Here is a 27,736-nt window from a genome sequence, read left to right as displayed (position 1 = left end):
TATAAATTATAATATCATCTGATGTGGATCATTCGTAGACAAACTAAAAAAAATAATAACTTGCATGCCCACCCGGTATCGAACCCCGGACTTTTTTCTGTAAGGACTCTTAGATCGCCACACGAATTTTTCTTTTTCTAGAATTAAAAATGAGTCAGGTTTTTAACTGATTTTCTGTACAACTTTTTGATACTAATTTGTCTGAGCTTAGGGATGTCGCGTCAATGCAATGAAACACAGGTCGGAGTCTATCGAGCGTATATTGGCACTAGGGTCACAGGGTGGCGGGGCGGGACTAGGCCTTCAGCACGTCGGCGGTGGCGAGGCGCGGGTAGGAGGGCTTGGTGAGCACGCCGCACGTGTTGGAGCCCGCGTGCACGCGCACGTAGCCGGCGTCGCCCCACGAGCTCGTCCACGAGTTCTTCAGCACGAAGTGCTGCTCGCCCTCACTAGTGCCCCAGCCCACGGCCAGCACCGCGTGCTTCAGATATTTCGACGTCTTGCCGCTGGAACGTTATTAGAGAACGATATTTTTTCCATAGAGTATAAAATAAAAGAATCATCAAAACTTCTGAGGTAAAAAAAACGAAAAAAAATCGAATCGAATTGAAAACCTCCTCCTTTTTTGAAGTCGGTCGTGTGAAGTAAAACATTTAACAAGTTATTACCATCGGTCGTCATATAGAACGCCCGCATTGTAGCTGATGAAACTCTTACAGTGGGCGTCCACCAACACCACGCTAGGCGAGTGCTCCTTTATCGCCACCTGGTCATCAGATCGATGATTAATGTCGGTCTCGAGAATTAAGTGCAACGTTCGTCGCATTGGAAGTTTACTTAAAATCGGCGCATACTTTGAGAGCGGGCACGCTGTTCTCCGTCACGTTGACGTGTCCGCTGATGCGCGTCACGGCGGCCACCTCTTTCTCGCGACATTGCTGCTTCTAGAGCGTGTAAATACACATAATAGATATATTATATTAATAAAAATTAAAAATTGAAAAAATGTTATTAAACACAAAACTCGTGAATGACTCGATCGAATCCTTTATTTTTTTCGTGTTTAGTGCAAAACATCTTTAAACTTTGTCTCTTTTTATTCTTTTAATGCACTAATTAATGAAATATATTATATAAAAACATCGTGTGAAAATACACAGTTTTTAAAACTCATGAAAATTTCAGCAAAATTTCAAAGTCGCGTCATGGCAATACCAAAGTCAATTTCAAAGTGGAATAAGGCGACGATCATTGAGGCACTTTTAGATTTTCCAAACTTTTTTAATATTTGTTGTTATAGCGGCAACATAAATGCCTATATAATATCTTCTCTGAAATTTTTTAAAATATTTTACGATCACGTTTCGTGAGATACGGCCTGTTGTCAGACGGACAGAAAGACAGACATCAAACTCTCAGTAATAGGGTCTAGTCTTACCCTTTCGGTATGGAACCCTAAAAACTACCTTCTGTACAAAAATCTCTGTCAGCTAACAATCATTTGAGATCAACACAAATACTTTTGAAACTTTGAAAGATCAGCTAGTTAAAAACATGTTTAAACGTCAGTCGAATCACCATCGACTTGTAGGGGTACTCGTCGAGTGCCGGCAGGCCGCGCTCGCGCACGTAGTCGTACGCGCTGCTGGGCCACGTGCCTTTGCATCCTTTGCCCCCGAACCTGCGATCATTCTCATTTTATAACACCACTGATATAACATAAAATACGTATTTTTAATTCGTAATTCTGAATTGATTATAATTAATATGTTTTATTTTTTTCATTCATGCAAATTAAAACTTTTCTTAACAAAAACGAAGTTTATTAATTTTCCATCTTATAGAGATAATTATATAACATAAATAAGAAACTATCGTTAAAAAAGATGAAATTATTGTATTGTCACTGAACCTTGATGAAGTGTACAAAGTTTTGAATTAAATCTGTCTGTTTAAAGCGGGTCAAAATGGAGACTAAATGAGTCGGTTACATACAAACATATCAATAAATTAAATATGTTTATTTGATTGTATTATAATATGTACAAGCAACTATTTACAATTTTGCATAGGTTCCGATCAATCCGATGATGCGTTTCAATAAGCAAATGTTTATTACATTATTAGAATGGACAACGCGTGAATGAATTAATAATAAATAAATAAATCATCCTTTAGGCTTGATTTTGACCCACTTTAAATGGACACTTATCAAGGATCGGTGACCATACAAAAGTTTTACGAGCGTAAGCCTATGATATATAAAAAAGCTAGATACGTTACCCGCTCTCTATTTTGGCAAGAAAAAACTCAGCTAAGTGCCCGAGTTTCACTTAGTCACGCACCATTCAGCGTCGTGGCTGGACGTTCTTTTTATATTTTAATCGGCAGTTGTTATTACGAAGTACATGAGTGAGACATGTATTATGTTTCGTGCGTGAGGGTGAAAGAGAGAACAACTGTATTGGTGATAATGCGTTAGTAAGTAGGTATGTATTAATTACGCTGTTTTTTAGTGCAATGATGTTGGCGTATGCCGCGTCTACTAGTATAATAGGTCATTGGCGTAAGCGTGTTTTTAAGCTATTGCATAGCTTCTATCGCGGGCCTTGAGCGCGGGGACCGAATCCAGAAATTTAGTAACGAAAAACCTCACGCTCCCCACTCCGACGGGCGCGGAGTTGTGGCTTGAAGGCATAGCATGCAATAGCTTTACCGCGGCAGTCCCCGAGCGCCACACGTCTTTTTTTTTGTTTTTTAAACTACACACATCAACAAAGTCTAGAGAAATTTTTTATTTCCACCTTGGTGAGAAAAACTAACATTTTTAGTGAAAATAAAAAAGAAACATGACTTGTTTTTATTTTGTATTAAAGACCTTAAAATTGTCTACAATTCTTCCAATTAAAATATATTACAAAATTCTTCATAGATTTTTAGATATTTGTACAATAAAAAATATCCCTAGACTTTGTTGATGTGTGCATATTAATTTTTAAGTGATTGTAGATCACTTTGACGTAGAAACGGACAATATTAATAAGAATAAGCATTACGGGCCCGAGCAGTCGACGAGGCACTGCGGCGACAGCGGCACGAGGCGGCCCGTGCGCATGTACAGCGCGCCCTCCACCGCGCCCGCCACCGCGAACGCCCAGCACGACGCGCACGTCGTACCCTGGTCTGCGAGACAGGAGAGAAACGTATGAAATCCAATCGACTTGGCGCTTTGGACCATTCAAACGTGCATCTCTAATATGACATGTTAAACAAACTTTCTGACTGAGGAGGAGATAATAAATTTTAATTAATAACTCAGCCCCCGGAATCACAGACACAATAGAAAATCTATTGTGTCGTGGTCAGATCGGGCCGCTCGGGGCTCAACTTTAAGTTTCAGTACCTTCTATACGTACTGTTCACGCTTAGGTTTCTAAAGAGATACATATTACATGTGCTGTCGACTCACTCTGCACGGGCGAGACGCCCATGGATTGGAAGCTGTCGGGCAGGCTCGCGTCCTTATCCTGCAGCTCGCTGCGTGAGTAGGGGAAGCGGTCGCCCGTGTCGAGGCTGCCGGTCGACTCCACGCCCATGAGCTGGTCCTTCTCGGCGTCCAGCCGGTCGCCCAGGTGGTTGACGCCCAGCGACGTGGTGCTGCCCTGCCGGTTGGCGGACGACGTGAAGCGCGCGGTCTGCATCAGCAAGTTCTTGCGCACGGCCTCCTCGGTGTCGTCGCCGTATTTGCGGTTAAAGTCCGTTTTAAACCTGAGTAATATCCAGTGTGAGAGGTTTCTATACGTTCATACAAAATATTTTACTGACCGGAGTACGAATTATGTACCTATATTATTAGCCTATATCTAAACTAGGCGTATGACACAGACATACGACAGTTCATCGAACACAGTAATTATATATTATACTTGCTGCGCCACGCGGTTTCACCCGCATAGCTCCGCTCCTGTTGGTCTCAGCGTGATGATATATTATAGCCTATAGCCTTCCTCGATAAATGGTCTATCTAACACCGAAAGACTTTTTCAAATCGGACCAGTAGTTCCTGAGATTAGCAAATTCAAACAAACAAACAAACAAACTCTTCAGCTTTATAATACCTATTAAAGTGTAGATAATTATTAGCTAGAACTACATTTTCACCAGAGCGTGGCTTCGTTCGTGTTGGAAAACAGAATTTTGTACTTCGTGAATTTTCGAAGAGGCAGTATGAATTTTTTTCTTAATTAGTTTCGTATATCGCGTCAACTGTTTATGTTAAAAAAAAAATTACAAACATTTTGAAGACCTTTTTTCATTCATACACACTTTTTACAAACATTATGGGAGCATTATCGACTTATAATTTATTTTTCAGTTAATTAAAGATAATACATAATAATTACTTTTGAAGAGCCACATCATATTTGGGGTCGCGGAAGGGCAGCGTGAACTCGCGCAAGGGGTCGAGCCGCGCGAATTGTTCCGGGTCGGAGCGGCTCAGCGTGTCCTTCTCGTCGCACAGCTCGTCTGAAACGTAGGGCAACGTGGCATGACTCATCACTCATCACATAACCTATGAAAAACCTGAAAGTCTCGTAGAGAGTATCTTTCAATTTGATATCTTTATTTACTTACCAATATTGGGTGTGAAGAAGGCAGCATCCTTTCGTTCGATCCTCACGTCTAAGTAGCTATGTTGGTAGCCGTCGCAGTCCGCCCCCAGCGCGGAGCTGTCCGTTGCCACGTTGTACCTGTGAACGGCACACGATCGAATATGTATGAGGTCCATACTTCATACGATTAACCGGCTTAATGCACTTTATTTTCAAAATTTAATCTTTCTTACTTGTTTCGATTCAAATTGTTTACATGTAAGTAAGGTGACATAATATGGAAGACTGTGATGGAAGTGTGTCTCGTAAGTAACATTCGTAAAAATGATACAAAGTGTGGCTCTTTCAAACATAAAAGAAGTCTTACTGAACTGCATAATAAAAAAGGCAAATTTGAGTGTAAGGGTGCAGACGGAAACGGTATTGAGAAATGAGTGACTGACTGCAGCGGCACAGGATGGTCGTCGCGGTCACGCGCCAGCAGCAGCTCGTGGTGCACGGTGAGGCGCTCGCCGCTCGCCGCGCCCTGCTCACCCGGCGCGCCCGTCACCTGACGCTGCCACCGCTCCACCGACGTGTTGCCCTCCGCGTAGCCTGCGCCGCAACACACAGACACGCACGCGGTTAGCGATTGGAGCAAAGCTGATTGCTCATTCTGGTGTTTTAATCGATTACATAATATACAATCGAACATTGTATATACAGGGTGTAATCGTTAAGTGTGCACAGGTGATTATTCCGTAAGTATTACAGATAACAAAAAACTTTAAACTGATATCGAAAGTACTCAACCTAATGAGTAAAATGGCCGTAATAAATTTTTAAAAAGAAATCGAGAAAAATAAAAAAAATCTGTAAAATATCCGGAAAATCCCCGGAAAATCCCTGGGAAATTCCCGGAAAATAACCGGAAAATGCCTGGGAAATGCCCGGAAAATATCCGGAAAATGCGTGAAAATGTCCGGGAAAATGCCTGGAAAATCCCCTGAAAATGCCAGAAAAATGCCAGGGAAATATCCGGAAAATGTCTGGGAAATGCCTGGAAAATATCCGGAAAATGCCTGGGAAATTCCCGGAAAATAACCGAGAAATGCCTGGGAAATGCCCGGAAAATATCCGTAAAATGCGGGAAAATGCCTGGAAAATCCCCTGAAAATGCCAGGAAAATGCCAGGAAAATTCCAGGGAAATGTCCAGAAAATGTCTGGGAAATGCCTGGAAAATGTCCGGAAAATGCCTGGGAAATGCTTGGGAAATGTCAGGGAAATGTCCGGAAAATGCCTGGAAAATGCCTGGAAAATATCCGGGAAATGCTTGAAAATGTCCAAGAAAAGCGTGGAGAATTCCTGGTAAATCTCCGGAAAATGCCTGAGAAATGCCCGGAAAATGCCCGGAAAATATCCGGAAAATGCGTGAAAATGTCCGGAATAAGCGTGGAAAATGCCACTTCAAATTTGCGAAGTAAATAAAGCAGAAAACCAAAAAAAGAAAATGGGATATTCATATTTCATACTTAATGTATGGGAGGGTTTAAGGATAATTTTTTGATATATTTTCTCGATTTATTTTTAAAAATTTATTACGGCCATTTTACTCATTAGGTTAAGAGCCCTTTGTACTGAAACTTTAGGCATTTTAGGCGCTGAGACGGCTCGCGACCGCGTTGCGCAGGAGCCGGCGCGGCATGAACTCCGGTGACCTATGAAGGCGGGCGATTACGCCACAGTATAAATAAATCAGTAGTTCGATTTTATTTGCTATCGTAGGAATGTTGTTGATAAATAAATTTACTACTTATCCTATACCATTAAACGAGCAATATTTGCATATTTATATATATCTATTTTGTTTGTATATTAATGAGTTCTCGAAAACGGCTCTAACGATTTTATAAAAGTTTCAATTTAAGGGTTTACAGGGACGTAAAATCGATCTAGCTAGGTCTCATGGAAATCGTTTTAGCCGTATTTCACGCACAAAGATTTACCCGCGCAATACGTTTCGTAATTTCACCGGTATTCTTATCACTACATAGTAAGTGTAAAACAAAGTCGCTTTCTCTGTCCCTTTGTACGCTTAAATCTTTGAAACTACGCAACGGATTTTGATGCGGTTTTTTTTAATAGATAGAGTGATTCAAGAGGAAGGTTTAAATGTATAATAACATCCATTAAATAGTGGAGAAGTACTGTTATTTTTGAGGTTTCTAATGTGATGTCGTAAAAAATTACATTTTTTCCGCTTACATTGCAAACGCAGGCTGAACCCTACGAGTTTTATCAAAATAATGTACTAAGTATTATACACATTGAAAAGGTCTACAGAAAAGTCCGCGATGGTATATGTCTATCTTTTATGGATAACCCACAATAACTTTTTTTGTCATTTACTTTTTACGACAAATAATGGCTAATTTTCGAAGCGATTTTAACCAATACAACATTAATCCTTAACCAATTAAATACCTTGAATACATTGTTCATTTAATAAAGATCTATATGGCCCTTTACACCGTATGATTTAAGTGAATATTTTCGAAGATATTACAGATTTAAAAATTGCGGGACGTAGCGTTTGCGGCGGTACCGGCCGCGGCCGGCCGCCCGGCTATATAATATTTTATACCAGTGCGAAGCCGGAGCGGGCCGCTATGTTTTTATATACAACGTTCACAGTTTTTCTGTAGTGTATTTAGTATCAGCATTGCACCCGTGTGAAACCGGGGCGGGTCGCTAGTAAAGAATATAGAAATAATTGTTACGTAGCCGAGCGGTTATAGTGTCGGTTCCGGTTTTTTCCATTCAACTACAAAATGATTAAAAAGATTGAAAATACTTCTTTATAATCATCAAAAAAATTAAAATAAAATTTGGGTGAAATTTTAATAATAAAGGAAAAAATAAACAATAACAAAACATTATACAAATACAAACAATAATAAAACATTATACTTATTTAATACGAGGTAAAACTGTACTTTATCGGACGTCGAGTTGAAATGCGTAAATTTTTTTGTGGTTAGCTATTGTCCTATGGAACATAAATATGAAATTTCAGTTGACGGAACCTTTTACTTTTTGAGCTATCAATTTTTGAAAACCAGAAAATTACTATAGAAAGTTACTTCATGTTGTTTTTGTTACGCATATTTATTGTTTACAATTTGGGATATTTCGCTCCTGTTTTTACACGTTCACTGACATTAGCAAAATGGCGGTAGGATCGCGTCAACTTGTTTTATATAACCGCTATGAACGGCGCTACGGCTATATAGTATGTGTTTTTAGGCCCGAAAAAGTGACATTCTTGTTTTATTTAAATATCTAAGGAGCTTCTCTTTTTGAATGCACGAGTAGAACACCCAGAGTTTTATTAAAAAATATTTAAAATATTGGAATTTTCGCGGCCGACTGATCTAAATAAATTCGTATAATAATAGATAATTTATTATGTTGCTAATATATGTCTAGTGTGATTACAGGCGCAAATTATCCCTTTTTGAATTGTTTTATTATCTCGAAACTGCAATTAATAAAAAAATAAAATAAATGTTTTTTTTAATTCATTAAAAATGTCCTGTCCAGGATTTTCCCAGTCAACCCATTTTTAATACATTTTTAATAGACTAAATTTATTATAAAATTGGTCTCATTCTATTATCACGCCGTTGAATTTCGCCTTATGTTCGGATCTTAGACCATAATACTTACGGAAAAATCGCCTGTGCACACTTAACGATTACACCCTGTATACTGAAATTGATTAAAACATCTAGTAAGTAGGTACCTATTATAAAAATAGATTTTGACACATGTTAATACGTCGAGGTCACGTAAAGTTGTCTTGTTTAAGCTATAAAATATATAACATTAACACACATTACATCTAACCGTAAATAGGAATTATTACCAGCGAAGGTGAACTGAGTGAAGTCGGGCAGCGCGGGCGGGAGGCGGTCGTCCGCCTCGGCGCGCTGAGGCTCCGAGATACCGCAGCGCCGCGTGCTCTTGCCGCCGGACCGGTCCACGTGCACCTACGCACAGTTACATTTTGGTTACATTGCCGTCGACTTAAATATATCTAAAATAACAATAAAAAATCCCGAAAACAAACTTGTTACCTACTAAGCAAAGCAATAGAGGTACGTTATTGACTCACTTCAAAATACTGCACTCTGCCATCAGCAAGGAAGGTGCGGTAGGAGGACGCAGAGCCTTCGTGGAAATCTACGCGAACGGAACCACTCGCGGCGTCGTACCTGCAAGCAGCGACTTGCAACGTGAAAAATAATATACAGCGTGTGGCGTAATGAACGGATAACCTGGTAACTGGATATAGAGAACGTTGTGGCGGTTCGAAAAAATGCAAGTTGTTCATACCAAAAGTCTGTCGGTTTTCGAGATATTCGACATTTTTCGAAAATTATATAAAATTATACCCTTTGCCTCTCTTTTTGGTGCTGACTGCTGTGTATCCAAAGAAAGGAATTTTTTTCAATCTGTTTTTTGCAAAGTATTGCTGGATAAATGAACTATCGCATATTAAACCATAATTTCAAGAGGCGCATTAATTATAGTTGTTTTTAAACAAAGATGTAATTCTCCAATTTCATGTTTTGCTTATTTTTGTTCCAAAGTTTAATCTAGCGAGTTGCGTGGTGTAAAAAAAGATATTTATGTTCACCAGTGTGCCAATTTAAGAAATAATATTGTCTGTTTCATTGGGATTCCAATATAATATACATAGTTCACTCAATTTTCCGTATTAAACACATATTAAATCCTAATACAATGACACAGAATACATAATAGTAGCTAAACGCTCAATGAGTTAAGAGCATTATTTCTTAACTTCAAAAATCCATAAATATATTGCATTAGGTACTTGATTCAACTTAAAAATATTGATTTGATAAATGTGGAAAGTGAAAAAAATAATTATAATGTATCGTTATATTCAATTAAATTTTATAAGGTAATGAATGCTTGCTTCAGGCTGCTTGCATGTAATATTTTGTGCATCTGAAAGAGTGGCATAGGGGGTAATTTTATTAAATTTTCGGGACTTTAATAAATAACTTGCATTTTTTCTAAGCATTTTTCTGAACCGCCACATCATTCTCTATTTCCAGTTACCAGGTTAACCTGCATTCATTACACCACACCTTGTATAATGTATACATTCATGGTGCTACTGGAAATCCGTAATAATTATCTTCGATTTAATTTACGTTAACCTTGAAACTTTTCAATAAATACGCTCGCTCGGTGGATTCCGGTTTATAATATATGTAATATAAATTACAATCAATCTCACCAAGCCGTGTAAGGTTCGGTGTAGTCGGCGCGCGGCACGGTGAGCGCGCCGACGAGCGCGATGGAGCGCGTGATGCGCGGCGTGGGCGGGCGCAGCTGCGACTGGCGCGCGGAGCGGGAGAGCGCGGGCAGGGGCGGGCGCGCCAGCAGCTGCGGGCCCTCGAGCGCGGGCGACGGCCCGTTGGCCAGCCGCGCCGCGCGGTCGTGCTCCGACAGCAGCAGCGGTGGCAGCGCGGGCGCGCGCGGCCGCTGCTCGCGGAACAGCCGCACTTGCTCCTGCGACGAGACTGCGCCGAGACACGATAGTAGCCGTAGTAGACAACATTTAATCATTCAAAAATAAACCAATGTTATTTAAAGAAATCCTTTCTTGCAATGTCATACCTAATATTATCCTGAAAAAAAAATCAAGACCGAAATACTTATCTCCGGCGGTCAACAAAATACATATTATATTTCCATAGCCTGTAGCAATATCAAATTGATTCTTTCACGAATTCATGTGATCATAATATTATTTTGTAGCAGTTAACACGTTCACTGCGGCACAGAAATATCTGTACTTTCCATTACTGCGTTACGGGTCGTTTTAAACCTTGTCCTATACCAGAGATTGTGGCGGCACGAGGCATATTAAACCCCACCGCCCGTAGGAGACCAAAATCGTTTTTTTGGCGCCAAATAAGACAAAGTGTGCGGCTTTTGTCGTGATTATTATTAACAATGAGTTCATTAACCTAAATCTACCGTCGCCCGTGGTTAGATTAGTTAGTTTAGATTCTAGGGGTAAAATAAAATGTGGGGTCTGATGTAACCCATACCGCACTGAACAATAGCAGTTTTTCATATAATTTAGTGATGGGAAAAGAAATATCGATTTTATTTAATTGTATTTATTTATCAAACTTATGGATGTTTTTCATTAAAACAGGCCAAACAATAATATTGTTTGCGACCAGTGCATTCTGTGAGAATTTTCTTTACCTTTTTCGGCCTCACGACTTGTTAAGAAGGTGCGGAGTTTTTCGTAACATCCTACACATCTACTCTTCTTTGATCCCTTTAAGAGATGATGTGCCTTGTTTGTTGGCTTGTTGACTTGGACAAGAGTTAAATTTTGATGAGCCATACACCGATTGCCGGGTGCCGCTAGTTGATTCAATGAACAAACACACTAATAGTAATCATGATTATCAACTTATTTGAAGAAAGTTACTCAACATGTCACATTCACGATTCTATTAACGATATTTATTATAACGAGTAATTAGGATGCTTGAAAATTACCTGTATCCACATTCAAGTCCTTCTTTGTAAAAGCTTCAATAAGTTGTTCCACAAATAGTCTCGAATGCGTTGCACAACACTAACCGCGTGAAGCTAGCTTAGGGTGCGGTACGAGGTGCGTGGTGGTACGAGGTGTTCGCAACCTCGTTCCGCACTGTGTTAGAATTTTTATTTGTTCAGTGCGGCACGAGGTCTAAGAAACCCGGTATTAAGGTCGGTATACCATTGAACTAGGAATCAATAGCACATCTCAGATATATAGATATCACTTTCCTACACTGAACCAGATGGAAGTTATGCCTCCCGCACGACAGAGAAGTTTAAGTTTTTTCCTACCGCTATAACGACGAGACACGGACAGGGTGTTTCAAGCCCTGTTTCGCAGCTAACGTGTTAATGCAATTGTGAAGATATTGGTTTTTAGGGTACCGTACAAAAGGGGATGGGACTCTATATTTTCTGAGATTTTCCTGTCTGTCGGTCCGTCCATCTGTTATCAATATTTAATATACATTAATTTAAAAATATTTGTTCTATTTCCGGTTAATTATTCTTTTTCTTTTATAGTAAATTTTCTTAAGATTTTGTGAACATTTCAAGCGTGTTATCGATATAAGCAAAAAAAAAAAATTTTCTACTTTGATGTATGGGAACCGCCTTAAAAATATTTAAATGTTATGGTTAGTATTTGCTGTTATAGTGTCAGCAGAAATATGTATACTCTGAAATTTTACATACCATATCATTTGCAAATAAATATTATTTTTTATTATTGTATTACAATAATTAACTTACATGGCGTTTGAACATCTGGAATTTCTACTTGTACAGGTCTATTCGGTTTGTTGGGCGCCACGTGGAAGGGGTAGCGCTGCGGCGCGGGCTCGTCCGCCACGACGGGTCCCCACGCGGAGCTCTTGGGCGGCTCGGGCCGCCGGTGGCCCGGGCGCCACGCCTGCGACGGTCTGGCGGGTTTCTCTTGTGGCTGCTCATACTCATCGACGTCGTACTCGTACTCATATTTCGTCTCTTGCACCGGTTTACATTCTGCCAAAATTATTAGGTACGTATTCAATTATTTTTAACACGCTTTTATTAAAATAAATTACAATTTTTTTATCTTATCTTGAACAGCTTATTTAAAAAAAGGATAATCGTGAGAATATATCTACAAATATATTCACCGAACATGATTTCTAGTTTTTGTATTATCCAATTACAACACATATAAAATGAGAATATTTAGGAGGCCAGTGTCCCTGTAGTGGGAACAAAATGGTATAATGATAATGATGATGATGACAATATAGGTACTTAACTGAATTATGGTTTATAATCACATTTAGTTCACAATATACTAGCCAATCGCCCCGACTCGCTCTATAGAGCACAATATGGTCATAATGTGTATAGATGTGTTAAAAGTTGTTACCGGTTTGCGGAGGGCTGGGCGCTGCGACCGGCATCGGCAGCGGTAGGATCACGAGCGGCACGGAGCCCCCCTGCCCCGCGCCGCGAGCTGGAACCGACCACAACACGCCCTTTATAAATTATGAATCTTCTTCTTATACTATAAACTTATAAATAACGATAGCCGTCATTTTTAGGTTTCCGAACAACAAAATACAATATAGGATCATTTCGGACACGTCTGTCTATCTATCTGCCTATCAAGACGCTTTTTCTCATAAACGCGCGAAGGAAATTTATGGGTGGATTTCCCAAACCGCTTTTTTACGCGGCAAGGCTGAAAACTATCCTATTTTTTCAAGATATTGTTTTTATTTTTTGTTTTAATCGTAAAGCACAATGTTTATAATATGGCCCTATCATTATAGTTTAAAAATAATTATTATTTCCCAAGAAAATGAAGTAAATATAGGCGATTTCCAATTTTGGTGGCTTGTCGCCGACCTACTTCACTCAATATCAAGATCGATTAACTAAAAACTAGACGTAGGATTCGATTTTAATTTTTATGTAGTCGTTTTATAATAGTTGACCATTCAAAATATATCAATTTAATTATATTAAGTACTGTAGTATAGTTTTACAGGCACAATTTAGGTCTGTCGCCGAGAATTTTCTAATTTTGGTGTCATTTACAAAACGATATTTCTACAAAACACCAGTGATTCCTAAAGCATACAAATTACGTTATGCACTTCATTTAGTCACACGCTAATCGGCTTAGCAGGTGGTTGTGTGCTGTGTCGTACCAGTTTCCCGTCAAAAATTTAAGTAAACAGTTTCATTGCAACACCCCCGATTTTATGCAATTTTGGTGTACTTAAATAATCATACTTGTGACAGTAATATTTTATTGTTATTTTGAGTATTAGTAGAGTTTTGGTTTGTTTATTGTTTAGTAAATATGTTATTATTTTAGTACACGTAGTTTTTTTTTAAGAATTTTTTTCTTGCAATTTCCAATTTTGGTGGGACAATTTTGGTGGTTTTGGTGGCATTTTTAGACCCACCAAAATTGCTTCCTTACACCAAAATTAGAAAATTCAAATAAAAATGTTTATTTACTAAAACCAACATTGCTTCATGAGACCAAAATTATAAAATCAAATAATAAATCGAATTAAATATTAATGTAATTACTATGAAATCGAATATAAGTCGAAATATTATGATGATAGCACTATTAATTATACCTATTCGAGATAACAGCGCTGAAAGAGTAACTTTTTTTAATTTTGTGTGAGCAAACTCATAATGCTCAGGGACTTGCCCATACAAATCACAAAAAATGCTGATATTTTCACAGTAAACTCTATAAGGGACCCTACATAACACTATTTTTTTATGCTGTAGATAGATATTTTCAAATTAAGAAGGTATTCTGTTACAGAGACGAAATTATATTAACTTCAAAGCGTACTGTGAAAGAAAAAAACGAAGAGAAGAGAAAATGTGAAAGAAGAGACCTTCAATACTGTCCAGCTACATTCCACTACATAATTTACCCATCGAAACAACGTCACAGCCTACGTCACAGCAAACACATCAGCCAATTACAAATTCACCTCGAGTTTTGCGATCCCATAACAAAAGTCTTACTTTTACCGTTGAAGCTGCTCCTGCTGCTCCGATTGAAGAAACTTTATCCATCGATGCTATTCAAAGAAGCACACCCGTTAATGAGACCGATTCTCCATTTATAAGTCCCAACATAAGCTGCATACACTCTCCCAGTTCTATGTCTGGGCGAAACAGTCCACAGTCAGATATTTCTACAAGTAGCATCTTTAAACGAGAACTGAACAACCAACTTAGAAAATACCGAGAACAGAAAAAGTCCAAAATAAGATTACTTAAGAAAGCTCTTCTGAAGGAACAACAACAAAAGTTTTTGTATAGAAAAAGACTTGAGAGGTTGGAAAAAAAGATGAAGATAAGTCCAAAAAAGGTTGTGAAAAATAGTTGAATTTGTCCGGGCAAGCAAGATTATATAACAAGAGGTGGATTGAGAAAGCAAAAACGATATTGGAATGATTCTCTAAGAAATTTACATCGAAAATATCTTGAGAATTGGTACCCGCCTGTATGCTATATTACTTTTACAAGAATTAGACCATTTTGGGTTATTAAGCCAAGAATCGAAAACCGTGAGACGTGCATGTGTAAAACGCATGCTAATATGGAGTTTGTTATATCATCTCTGAAGAACAACAAGATTATTCTTGAAAATTCCATAACAGAGGTCTTAAATAAGTACTTTGACTTGTGAAAAAACTACGGTTGCCTGTTTACTACGTAAATGTGAGGTTTGTTGTAATAAAATGTTAAGTTTCAAGGAATTTGACAACTCAAAAACCATTTCATACTATGCATGGGAGAAAGCAGCCAAAAGCTATACTAAATCAACATCTGTCCATCTTTAAAGCTGCACGCTAGCTTTACATGACATGAATTTTAAGGTAAAGTTTTTCAGGCAGGCAAGCCAGCCAAGGCAGTCAGCAGATCTGTTACCAAAAGGCAATTTTTATTATTATTTTTCATTTTTTTATTGCAGTACAAGGTTTTTTTTCCATCCAAATATAATTTTGGTGGGGTGTAACAATTTTGGTGATATCATTTTCAATTTTGGTGTCAAAAAACCAATTTTGGTGGGAGGTCAATTTCGGTGTCAAGAATAACATGATTATTTAAGGGAATATTCTTATTCTTGTTGATAATTTAATTAAAAGATAGTACTATCTAACACCTAAAATCAAATTGAATAAAAAAAAATCATAAACAAAAATTTCCACCAAAATTAGTAAAAAAATGCTAGTTGTTGAAATCCACTCTTATATGAAATACTCAGATGAAATTCAAACTTTTAAGCCAACGCAATCAAAAAATATAAGTAGGCCTTATGGTGGAAATTTTCGACATTCACAAGGGAATCAAATCCTACTGGATACTTCCCGTGAACTCAGAAACTTGATATTTCATACGAAACCACGTCTTCGTAATTTAAATTTACAAGATATAGGTAATTAAAAACAGAATTGTGCCGAACTCCGACTCGAACTTGGCCGGTTTTTTTATTATTAGAAATGGAAATACACACAAAGATTGATGGAAATTGAATCCCTGGAAAATGAGAACGATACATCTCGGGCCTTATTATCCTGTCCATGTATAACGTACTAGCTGTGCCCCGCGGTTTTACCCGCATTGCTCTGCCGATAACAGTAAATTAATTTTTCAAGTCGGATATGTGGTTCCAATAATTAGCGCGTTCAAGCAGACACACAAAGTGTTCAGCTTTACTAATTTTAATTATTATATTATTATTATAAATTAAATTAGAAGTAACCAAGAATCTCACGTATGGGGATGTTGACGGAGATGGGTTGCCATGGCGACGCAGGAGACGCCTGCGGCTCCACGTGCGCTAGCGCATTGCTCCTCTCGTACCCTTCATATTCTGGAATTGATTACTTACTATATATAAACTTTACGAGTTTATTTATAAAGTGTCTTACAGATTAAGATAATTTTATAAATAATAATAAAAAATAAGAATTCAAAATATGATTTTGAAACCACAAAAAGAATAATAAAAATCGTTCAATATTTAGTTTCTAGAATATTATGAGCTTAATATGATAATATACATATAAAATAAAATAAATACTTTTGTAAATATCTAATATCTTTTGTGTGATTTGCAGACTGCAGTGTACCTAATTTGTAAAATAGAGACACGCATCGTCATCTTATTTTACTTACTAGATTTCCGCCCGCGGCTTCGCCCGCGTTTGCAAAGGAAATCCCGCATAGTTCCCGTTCCCGTGGGATTTCCGGGATAAAAACTATCCTATGTGTTAATCCAAGTTACCCTTTATATGTGTGCTAAATTTCATTGTAATCGGTTCAGTAGTTTTTACGTGAAAGAGTAACAAACATCCATACATCCATACATCCATACAAACTTTTGCCTTTATAATATACATATATATTAGATAAATGATTGCTTATTCCACTATCAATCTAGTATAAACACATGACTGATATAAGTAACATATTTATATTGGAATAATCGTAATTAGAAGGCAGCAGCTGACCTGCAGCACCTGCACTGACGGGTCGCAGGCGCCGGCGCAAGACGCGCGGCGCGCCCGAGCTCTCTGCCGTCGATACTGCGCCTGTAACACAAATAATATTTTTTAGATGTTAATTATAATATTCAATAAAAAATTATTAGTTTCAGTAGATTTTTAACTCCAATAACGTGACGTAGTACAAAGATTTAGCTACCAAATTATGTTAAATTCCATATAATTATTATATTTTAACAAAAGACTAAACGGCCTCCAAATTGAACAATCCTTGCTACTAATATTATAAACGCGAAAGTTTGTGAGTATGGATGATTATTATTTCATGTAAAACTACTGAACCGATTACCTACAATGAAATTTGGTACGTACTATGTAGAATGTAGATAGCTTAAAACCCAGAATAATAATACTGCTTTTCACGGAAATCCGCCATGATGATGAACGGGAACTATGCGGGTTTTTCTTTAAAAAACGCAGGCATAAAAAAAAAGAATTATTAAAAACGGTTCTGTCGAAAGTCATGAAGCATCGAAGACAAAAAATATAGTCGAAATTAATATAGTATGGCCATAATAATTATAATATTATATTATTTTATCTGTAGTATTATTAAATTAACCTTAGAATTGGAGCAAAATAATATCCAAATCAGGTTTTATTATCATATTATCGATTACCTATAGGTACCTATATGAATAGCATATTATAATATTATTATTGATCGTAAAAACCGACCTTGACATTTCAACGGTGAACTTTTGGGATTTATCCGTTCTTTGAACAATATTAGCAAAAACATATCGATGCTAAAATAATAATATAGTGCGATCCGCGTAGGCTTCAAGCTTTCGAGGCCTGCCGCCTGCAGCTGCGCAGCGCGAGCGGTCGAGCCGTGAGGGGTAACTGCTAACCACGATATTGTGAGTTGTGACGATATAGTTACAATTTCTCAATCTATACCACAGATTTACTTATATACACTAATTAGTAAAGATTTCATGAATTTATTAAGATTGAAGAAGAAGAAGAAGAAGAAGAAAAGTTTATTCAACACCACACACATAATAAAAGGAAAAAAAAATAAACACAAAACAAAAGCAACAAATTAAAAAAGAAAAAAAAATAGAACTTATTCCTAATCAGTGTGGTGCTAAAAAGGGTCGCTACTCAGCATGTGCTGCACTTGTTGTGAAGCGCTGATTTTCAGTAGCCCCTTGTTGGAGTGCCAGTCAATAGACTTGAATTATAATTTGGTTAATAACATTTTACATCCTACACAATAACACTGACTCACGTACAAGAAGAGGTGATATAGATGTTATTATGAGACAAGCAATAAGACTGGAATGCCTTTTTCTGCAAAGTGCAGTGCCTGAAGCATACAAAACCGTATAACCTCGGATTAGAGTTATAGTGAATGAATTAATATGATCGATGTGGGATATTGTTTTTTAAACTATAAATTGCAATGTTTACCCAATTTTTTTTTTGCACTCCATTGTTTCGTTGTTTAAAAAAATGTTATGAAAAATTAATGTTTGACCATATATTATTTTCACTTTAAACAGTATTTCTTTTTTTTTTATTCGAGTAGACATATAGGAATATTTTTCAAAGACACCTGTGTATAAAAATGTCAGTAGGGATCTCGAACAGATAGAAAAACGTGGAGGGGAGAGCCGAGCGGAGCCACAACTGCTATGTACAATGGAATTTCTCGGCCGGTTTAATTATAAATTAAACGTACTCTATTGAGTACATTTAAAAAATAAGGTAATTAATTACGACTAATGAAAAGAAAAAAAATGATTAGTACCAAATCTGTTTATTAATTACTAGCTTCCGCCCGCGACTCCGTCCGCGCGGATGTCGGTTTTCGCGTGGATGGTTTATTTCTTCATTTTGAGTAACTCTGACAATGATATCTTATAAATATCTATTGGACCCAAATACGGCTAGGCCTATAATAATACGCAACGTGTGTTCGTTTTTCTACAGAACAACGTCTATGGATAAAACTGAAAAATTATGATTAATTTTTTTTCTACGTATTTTTCCAGGATAAAAAGTATCCTATTTTACGCCCAGGATAATAAGGTATAATTATACCAAGTTTCATCGAAATCGAACCGTTAGTTTTCACGTGATGCCTGAACATACAGACAGACAGACAGACAGACAGACAGACAGACAGACAGACAAAAATTTTTTTAAACACATATTCGGGTTTGGTATCGATCCAGTTACACCCCCTGGTATTTATTTTTTCAATATTTTCAATGTACAGAATTGACCCTTCTACAGATTTATTATATGTATAGATTTAAATATATTACAATTACCTAAGTACATTGTTGCTTACATCAATTAATATTTAGTTGAAATGATAATATAATCGTGAAAGCGTTCTATTAGTCGTTTTTTAATAGTTTTTTCTACCGGGATATGCTCTGTAGTGATGACGTTTTTCAACTTTTGCATGGTAAATTGGCAATCATCATTCTCTTCTATGTAGGTACTTGTATATTTGCTCCATTGCTGCATCTACTTAGATTAATTTTCTTTTCAACATTACTGAGGTGAATTGAATTTTTCAGCAAATTATAATAATTCGAATGATATTTTGCTGCAAATGTAAGTCGGTTATACCAGGAATCCTTTTCTGGATATCTCGATAATAATCGGTTTTCTGGACGGCTATAAAATTCGTGATGGATTAATTCAAAGTTGAAGTGTTGATGTATGAAATCTGACTACGCCGGCATTTTTTTTTATGGAGATACTACAAAGACCTCGTCTACTCGAGAGAATGCCGCAATTTGGACGAATTAACCCGGAAATTGAGAGTAGCAGAAGAAACCATTAAAATAATAAAAGGGTATTCAGACGTTTAAAAGACAACTTTTTCCGGTGATGTTGCACTTGCAGTGAAAGGTCATTTTGAAAATTTATTGTAATTAAACACCTTGTAATTGGTTTTATTTTGTTTGCATTAAAATTTTGCACTTACCACTTTTAGATTTCAATTTTTCGATTGAATCCTTATGAATAATAAAATGAAATTTTCAGGATAGCTACCTCATAGATAGAGTAAGTTTTTAAAAAGCCAAACGGATATTTTTTTTATGTGATTTTATTTTTTACGGGCCCTTGAAGTTATGAACATACTGGGTAATTTTATCTTTCTTGGCATTAAATTCCTTTTTTTTATTCCATTCGAAGATCTAACGATAGTAAATGTTACTATACTGAATTGGCCTATCTTTCAGCTTAGCACACAAAAAAAATCAAGCATTTACCGCCATAATTCACGTCACCATAAATCAAAATCTCTACGTACTCGGCGATATGTGAAAATTTGAAAAAAACGTCATAACTCCGAAAATACGAAAAATCGCATAATATACATGGGGGTGATTCGGATAGCCCTTTATGTCCTCTACCTCCCAGCTTCAGTATATCACTACTTCTTGGGACACCCTCTATGGTCAAACATGAATTTTTCACAATAATTTGTTTAAACAATGAAACGATGGAGTGCACAAAAAAAATTGGGTAAACATTGCAATTTATAGTTTAAAAAACAATATCCCACATCGATCATATTAATTCATTCACTATAACTCTAATCCGAAGTGAAAACCCCCAGGCGCTCTATTAAAAGTAAAAAATCGAATTTTGGCCAGAATTAAGTTCAGAGCCTATTAAATCATTACTTAATCAATATAAAATTATGGAAGATGAAAATAAATTCATCGAATGTTCTCGCTATAGAACCACTGTGACATTAATATTATAATTTTAATAAATTATAGCTGATATTATTATTACTTAATGAAAATAAGTTAAAACACTAAAACCTAACGAGAAGTGTGGAACATGAAAATAGTCTCGGCTGATAGACCAATGCCGTAGCCTTCAAAAATGGTAAACAAATGAAAAAATACAGTACAATGAAACCCTTAGAAAGGGAGGGGAATATGATAACAATGAAAGACGATCCGAGGTCGGAAAGTGGGAGGGAGGAACTTTGAATAGTAAAAAAAACTATCTCTATTTCCGGCAAAACTACAAGTCCTATGGAAAAAATTTAAATGGCAAAGTTGCAACGTTGAACATTTACGTAATGTATAAGTATTTTTTTTCACCATCAGAAAGTTGGTAGAGATTTAAAAGAACAGAAGGGGACCTTTTAAGCAGATTGAAACAATCGTTCATTAAATAAAAATAACTACGTTAAAAACAACCGACTTCAAAAACGGAAAAGTAAATATAAAAAAAATTGCATATTTTTAATTACTTCATAGTATTTAGATGTGTTATTTACTAAATAGGTTTGATGTCGGTGCCAAGCCAATGTAAAACTTACGTCCTAATAGCTGTAGTTAACTTAGTGTTTAGTGCTTTGTGTGTGCACTTTTAAGTGTATTTTTGTATGTTTAAATAGTTACTTCGGCCACTTTCTGGCTCCTTGATCCACCCACACTAAAGTGCTCGTCAACACGAATCAAACAAGCCCAAACTCGATAAAGTTGAGTCTATTAATTACGGAATTCCTATGGCCACCTTCCGATTCCATCATCAAATCAGCTCTATGTCATGATAATTTTTATCGCTATCCAATTTACATGCGTACATACAAAATTTCAGCTCAATCGGTAACCGGAAAGTGAATCACATTAACTTGTAAGATTTCAATAAAGTCATCGAGAAATGACAAAAATGCTCATAAAATAAAAACTTCTGCTGGGCCTTTAGCCAAACGTCAAAACCAAGAAGCTTATATCCTCTAATACACTGGAGATTGCACTATGACCATTAACTTGAAACAAGAAACTATGACATTCAATGACGTCAGTCATGTTTTTTGTCTCTTTCTGTCGAGTGACCACGCTGGTTTGTAAATTCAGGATTTTTCAAAATAGTAAAAACTAAAAATCATGGTCTATAAATAATAACGACATATATTTTTAACAGTATTTATATTATAATATTATGGTCATACTTTATAGGTAGGTACATACAATTTTAATTGGTATAGAATGATAGTTATAAATAATTTTTGGCTACAAAGCTTGGATATGAACCGATATATAGCATTAACATCCTTTGTAAATAGAGGAAAGTTGTGTTTTGCATCAGATGCTGTTTACCAAATTGTTAGCTACTCAGATCTTCTTTTTAAACGCGTTGCTTCGACGGGTCAATTTCAAGCCAGAATCATCAAAGAAAAACTGTTTATAGCAGCCTTGCACAAATTTCAGCTAACTTTACAAAGTTTATTTTTAAAAAGGTATTTTTTTCTGGGTCGTAATCCTCAGTAACCTTGATGGGCACATATATTTCTTTTTATTTTACTTTTTGGAAAGCTGAAATACGTAAAACAAAAAAATATGAGGTAAGTTAAAAAAGTATAAATTTCAATGTAAAAACGAACAATCTTATAACTACATGTGAGTGCAATACCGATGTCATGTGTTGTTTCATTACTAGTAACAATCTTTAAAATGGTGTTCTAAATTTTCATCATAATATTGTTATTACAATATATTCTCTTCGCTATCCATAAAAACTCGTCATCATGGTTACCTTACTTGTTAAATCTGTTTATTGAAAACTTGTTGAAAAATGATAAAGTATTAGGGAAATAACAAATTTAACATGACTGCTTACTAAAATGATGCTAAATTAGACAATTTTTGCCATTGAAATGATTCTAAACAGGTAAATGCAGGAGTATTGAGGAATATTGTAAATAACGTAAATATACACTTGCCTGTGAAATTCTATGCCAGAATTTGGTGTCCAAACACTTCTGCAATTTTGCACAATACAATGCATTCTTTATATTCGGAAAATATTCATTAAATAAGCAACAATATTAACTTAAATATTCGAAGCGACGCAATTTTTTTGACACACATGCCATATTGACAAAGTGAGAGTTGCTACAATTTTATTATGGTGACTACCCATAATCAGGGAGTATCGCTTTTTAATAATTGGTTCAGATACTTAGTTTATTTAGCATAAATAATAATTGTCTCATCCAACAATGCTTCTGAATGACGTTGTTGGCAATTTATCAACAAACTCATGTACATAAACTAACCTTTTGCACAGAATATTACAGCATACATAGTAGCCTTGGGAAAACTTCGTATTAACAGTGGCAATACCAAGTTAGGTGTGAAAGTGATAAAAAACATGAACTGGGCAATATTTTCTTGTTACACGTCAATGTTCATACCGAAATCTCCAGTGTATTAGATATAAGCTTCTTGGTCAAAACGCAAAGGAATAGAATCCGCTAGCGATAGATACTTATTGTCATAAGCGTACCTACGATATTTCGCTAAGGATTTGTTCACCCTACCGACGACGAAGACTACCACAAACAAAATTTTCATCCATTCGCAATTCAACAAAATTGTGAAAAACACACTTAAAAATAAAATATTAAAATTTCCTGTCGTTCTGGTGATTGGAATTTTTTTTTTGAGATCAACGAATGAAAAAATAGATTTTTCGTAGAAACGGTGGCTTCTAGATAAAAATGTATTTGAAGTTTTTATAGATAATTTTATGATCTACAATTTTGGTAAAAGGTTATTAATTATATGATTAACTTACCGCCTCGGCGAAAATCGCAAAAAACCTATTTTTATATTAGCTGTACTCGAATTATTTGTTTTCTTTCCGAGTACCAGCATGACGGGAAATTTTAATATTTAATTTTGAACCAATTTTGTCAGGATGAAAATTTTTGTCGTGGTCGTCGTCGTCGTGGGTAGTGTGACCGAACCATTACTAAAATATCATGACCGTATGTCAAAAATTAGCGATAGCAGTTTCTATTCCTTAGCGTTTATTCTATTCTCTGCCGTTAGTCTCAGCGCTACTTCTACGCGAATAAATTTTTTATGGGACCAATTGGAAATTATTCCGCATCAAACAAAATAATAATCACGGAAATTGGTTCAGCAACCTCGGTAAAATCGGTTTATATACATAGAAAAAAATATAAAATATACCGGCCGAATTGATAACCTAATCCATTTTTTAAGTCGGTTATAATGTAGAGTTTGAACAACTTTTATAAAATTTTATTGTATTTATACATTAAAATTTTACGAAACGATAGATTTAAATCACAATTATTTAAATGTTGTTTTTTCTCACTTTCCACATGATTTGATAAAAGCAATATTTTAAGGTAATTTAAAGCAATGCAATATGAATTTTTGTAGTTTAGAACAAAATATCTCGCGAGTAGATCAATACTCATTGTATAATTTATTCGTGCACAGTAAACAGTTAAGCATAAAATGTATAATATTGTAAAATTTGTGAAAAAGTTGTATGCCAATTGTTTGGCGGATTGTGTGGACTACCAATTTTATTTAAATGATGTAATCTTCTGTATTACCACAATTCTAACAAATAAATGATTTGAATTTGAATTATCTTACGATGAGCTATTATAATATTATGGTACTAGAAACTAAAATGAATAAGTTATGTTTGATCGATTAAAAAACAGATGTGTAATATTTCCTATAAATTATTATGTTTCTTGTAGGCTTGTACCAACTCCATTTAATAAAATTTCCACGAAAATATCACTATACCTACCTTTTAAGTTTATAAAAAATGTTTAGACTTCTAGGAAGCTCATAGGTTATAATATAGTTATGTATTGGAAGCTATTAGATGCATCTAACTGTGTGTGTGTTGTAACAACTATATGTTTTTAGTAGCTTTGATGTCCAACAATAATAATAATATACACGGAAATAACAAGGAGATAAAGATAATAAAAATGTAATAATATTACGTTACCTAATCCTTGTTACGTTGCGTGTCGTAAGTCGTCACTAGTAACTCGTAGATCGTAGATCGTACAGAACTTTTTGAGAACAAACGTAATACGTCTTATTTACCTTAAATAACTACACGAAAAAATTAAAGTTTAAAGTGGGTCAAAAATCAAAGTAGAGTCTAAAGGATGTTACATACTTAATATGTATTAAGAATTAAAGAAACAGGTGAAGCTTTAAATTTGAATCTGAGTTGGACAGAACATTAAAAATATTTGAATAAAAATATAAGGTACCTAATATTTTAGCTAAACTAATTTTCGAGCGGTGGAAGATTATTTATTTTTGACTTGACGATACGAAAGCGCCTCTACATGAAGCCACAGTTGACAGATATAATATATACAGGGTGTAATCGTTAAGTGTGCACAAGCGATTATTCCGTAACTATTGCAGATACCAAAAAACTTTAAACTGGTATCGAAAGTACTTAACCTAATGAGTAAAATGGCCATAATAAATTGTTAAAAATAAAACGAGAAATATCCAAAAATGTCACATTAAACGCTCCCATACATTTTATTTCCCATACATTTTGTATTCATAGCAGATTTTCGAAGTTATGTCCTCATTGTGCAATACAATGAGGAGCTCTATTTACAGTTTCTAAATGAACTTCCCTTCAAATTTGCGAAGTAATTAAAGCAGAAAACAAAAAAAAAGAAAGAAAAAGCTAAAATATTTCATATTAAATGTTCTAGGTTGATCCAAAAGTAATGATAATTGGGTATTTCCTGTGCACATAAAAATATAAAATAAATGTTTTTTGCTTGCTCATGTATTCACTAAGTAATCACAAAAAAATCATATCAACAGGCCACGTTTCCAATTATTTACATTAATTTGAATGTGAACAGTGCGTGCCAGAATGTTTCCCGACGAAAAGAAGAAACAACGATTCGACATGTAGAGGGTAAATTTCTAAATTTTTAATGATATCAGGATAATTTTTTGTCACGTTTTGTGATCATGGACGTTACCCGAGTTCACCATGTTTATGATGAAACCAAAAAACAATCAATGTCCTGGATGCGAGCTTCCAAAGTGACGATGAAGAAATTCAAAGTGAAAATCAGTAGGTTAGATTAAAGCGGTAGTTTTTTGGGACGCTGAAGGAATAATTATGGTGGAATATTTTAAAAAGGTAGCCACTTTATTGGGCTCTTACTAAACAGACCAAATTAAAAGATTGCGATAGGTTAGTAAGGAAAAGAGACATGGCAAACTGCGGACCTGAACGCTGTTTCACCAAGACAACGCACCAGATCACAAAGCGTCAATTGCGATGGCTGCCATTCAAAAATCGGCATTCCAAATGCTTGAACACCTATCCTATTTTTTAGATCTAGCTCTTATTTACTTTTATCTCTTTCATCGGCACAAGAAACACTTTCTTAGCAATAAATTATTTTAAGACGACAGCGAAGTGATGGCCGCGTGGAGGGGTTTTTGTGGATGAAGACGTCAAAGTTTTTTTTTTTAAGTTAAGGAAAAAATTATTGAAGTATATTTTCTAGTTAGAAGACTATCTAGAGAACTACATAATTATTATAACTATTATAACTATTATATAATATTGATTATCATTACTTTTGGATCAACCCGTGTACATGGGATATTCGTATCTCATACTAAATGTATGGGAGGGTTTCAAGTTAATTTTTTAGATATTTCTCGTTTTATTTTTAAAAATTTATTATGGCCATTTTACTCATTAGGTTAAATACTTTCGATATCAGTTTAAAGTTTTTTGATATCTGTAATAGTTACGGAATAATCGCCTGTGCACACTTAACGATTACACCCTGTATACGTTACTTTTGCGAAAATAGTTACTTAGAGTTCAAATGTTAAATAAATATCAGGAATGTGTGAATATGTATTGTTAGTGTAATATAGGTACCTATATAAATTTATCTGGCTTTTACATTTTTATAAATTACCTACATTCAATATAAATATACCAATGAAAGACGGTTAGTTGTTGTTGTTGTTACATAATTATATATCCAATTTCAAGCAATATTACTAAAGTTCGTAATAAAAACTCAACACACCAATCATAGCGGATTCACATTTTAATTGATATGAAATAAGAGGTACACCTACCACGATGTCAAAATAGTTACCTGCATATTAAAATTTTATGAATGCCACTGGTGGATTATCGATATCTCTATGAATTGATAATTATTAACTAATTTTAATTACATAACTAGTATGATGATTATAATTTTCATGGGATTCCATTGGAACATAATATAAAACATATGAACCTGTTAAAATTAAAAAAAAACTGTTAAGGAATTCGTAATCATGTTGCGGGAATGATTTTGATTTTTGGCAGTTGTTATAGAATAATCAAAAGACGGTACTCACAAAGGCAGACGACGAGGGCGATGAAAGCGTTCATAGCGCCCGCAATAGAGTTCCTGTAGCGGGTTGGAGTGTAGGCGGGTCGGCGGGTCGGCCGCGGAGGGTCGAGGGCAGGCGCGGTGACGTGTCGGATGTCGCGGTCGGCGTGTGGGGTGCGAGCGCCGCTGGCTGCTGGCGCGGTCTGAGCGCTGCGGCAAGCGTCCGCGCCGGCCCCACCGACCTTCTGCTGGTCGGCGACCTTCACGACATCTTTCGAATGTGATGTTTAGCCGGTTGTTAACTACACAAAAAATCACCTACATAATATCTAATCGGTTTTCTTTTTACTTTTTACATCGCAATTTTATTTTTATGCTGCATAAAGGTCGTATGATCAAGAATTAGACCCACAACCTACACAAACTTGCGCATTTTGTATTTTTGTGCAGCTTACTATCTCTGTAACACATTAAAATATGGTCGTATTCTTAAAGACCATGGGAGAGTCTGAATTAAAGAGCGTTGGCCGTTGATAAACATACTTTCCCACATGGAAACTCAATATACCACGTATCTCTAAGACATTAATACCAATATAATTAAATGCTATTGTTACAGATTTTATTTTAAAAATGTGTTAAGCATTATAGTCTAGACTCTAGCAAACATTGATTACAGAAATGACATAATATTAAAATTAACATACTGTATACATTTTAACAT

The 27,736-nt window shown here is 35.8% G+C and overlaps 1 protein-coding gene across 1 annotated transcript; it reads right to left on the bottom strand.

The window, feature by feature from the left end:
- Positions 1-248: 248 nt before the first annotated feature.
- Positions 249-27,565, bottom strand: LOC123702002. The gene is made up of 18 exons (XM_045649634.1): positions 27,556-27,565; positions 27,038-27,283; positions 16,782-16,862; positions 16,043-16,141; positions 12,647-12,733; positions 12,010-12,261; positions 9,929-10,214; positions 8,771-8,870; positions 8,522-8,645; positions 5,057-5,207; positions 4,636-4,751; positions 4,404-4,527; positions 3,470-3,768; positions 3,057-3,183; positions 1,579-1,681; positions 855-944; positions 669-766; positions 249-506 (listed from the first exon to the last, which is right to left on the bottom strand). Exons 1-18 carry the CDS (start codon positions 27,563-27,565, stop codon positions 296-298), a joined length of 2,604 nt encoding a protein of 867 aa, XP_045505590.1. The 3' UTR covers positions 249-295.
- Positions 27,566-27,736: the final 171 nt, after the last annotated feature.

This window comes from Colias croceus, chromosome 22 (assembly GCF_905220415.1).
Source record: "Colias croceus chromosome 22, ilColCroc2.1".
NCBI lineage: Eukaryota > Metazoa > Arthropoda > Insecta > Lepidoptera > Pieridae > Colias > Colias croceus.
The sequence above is the reverse complement of the archived record's forward strand: the minus strand, read 5'-3'. Positions and strand labels throughout refer to the sequence as shown.

Bases quoted from the DNA above. Each gene is read 5' to 3' on its own strand.
- LOC123702002 (XM_045649634.1), bottom strand. The intron at 12,734-16,042 runs GTGAGATTCTTG...GGTCGGTTCCAG, and splicing joins CTCCGTCAACATCCCCATAC to CTCGCGGCGCGGGGCAGGGG. The intron at 10,215-12,009 runs GTAAGTTAATTA...GTCTCGGCGCAG, and splicing joins TCCAGATGTTCAAACGCCAT to TCTCGTCGCAGGAGCAAGTG.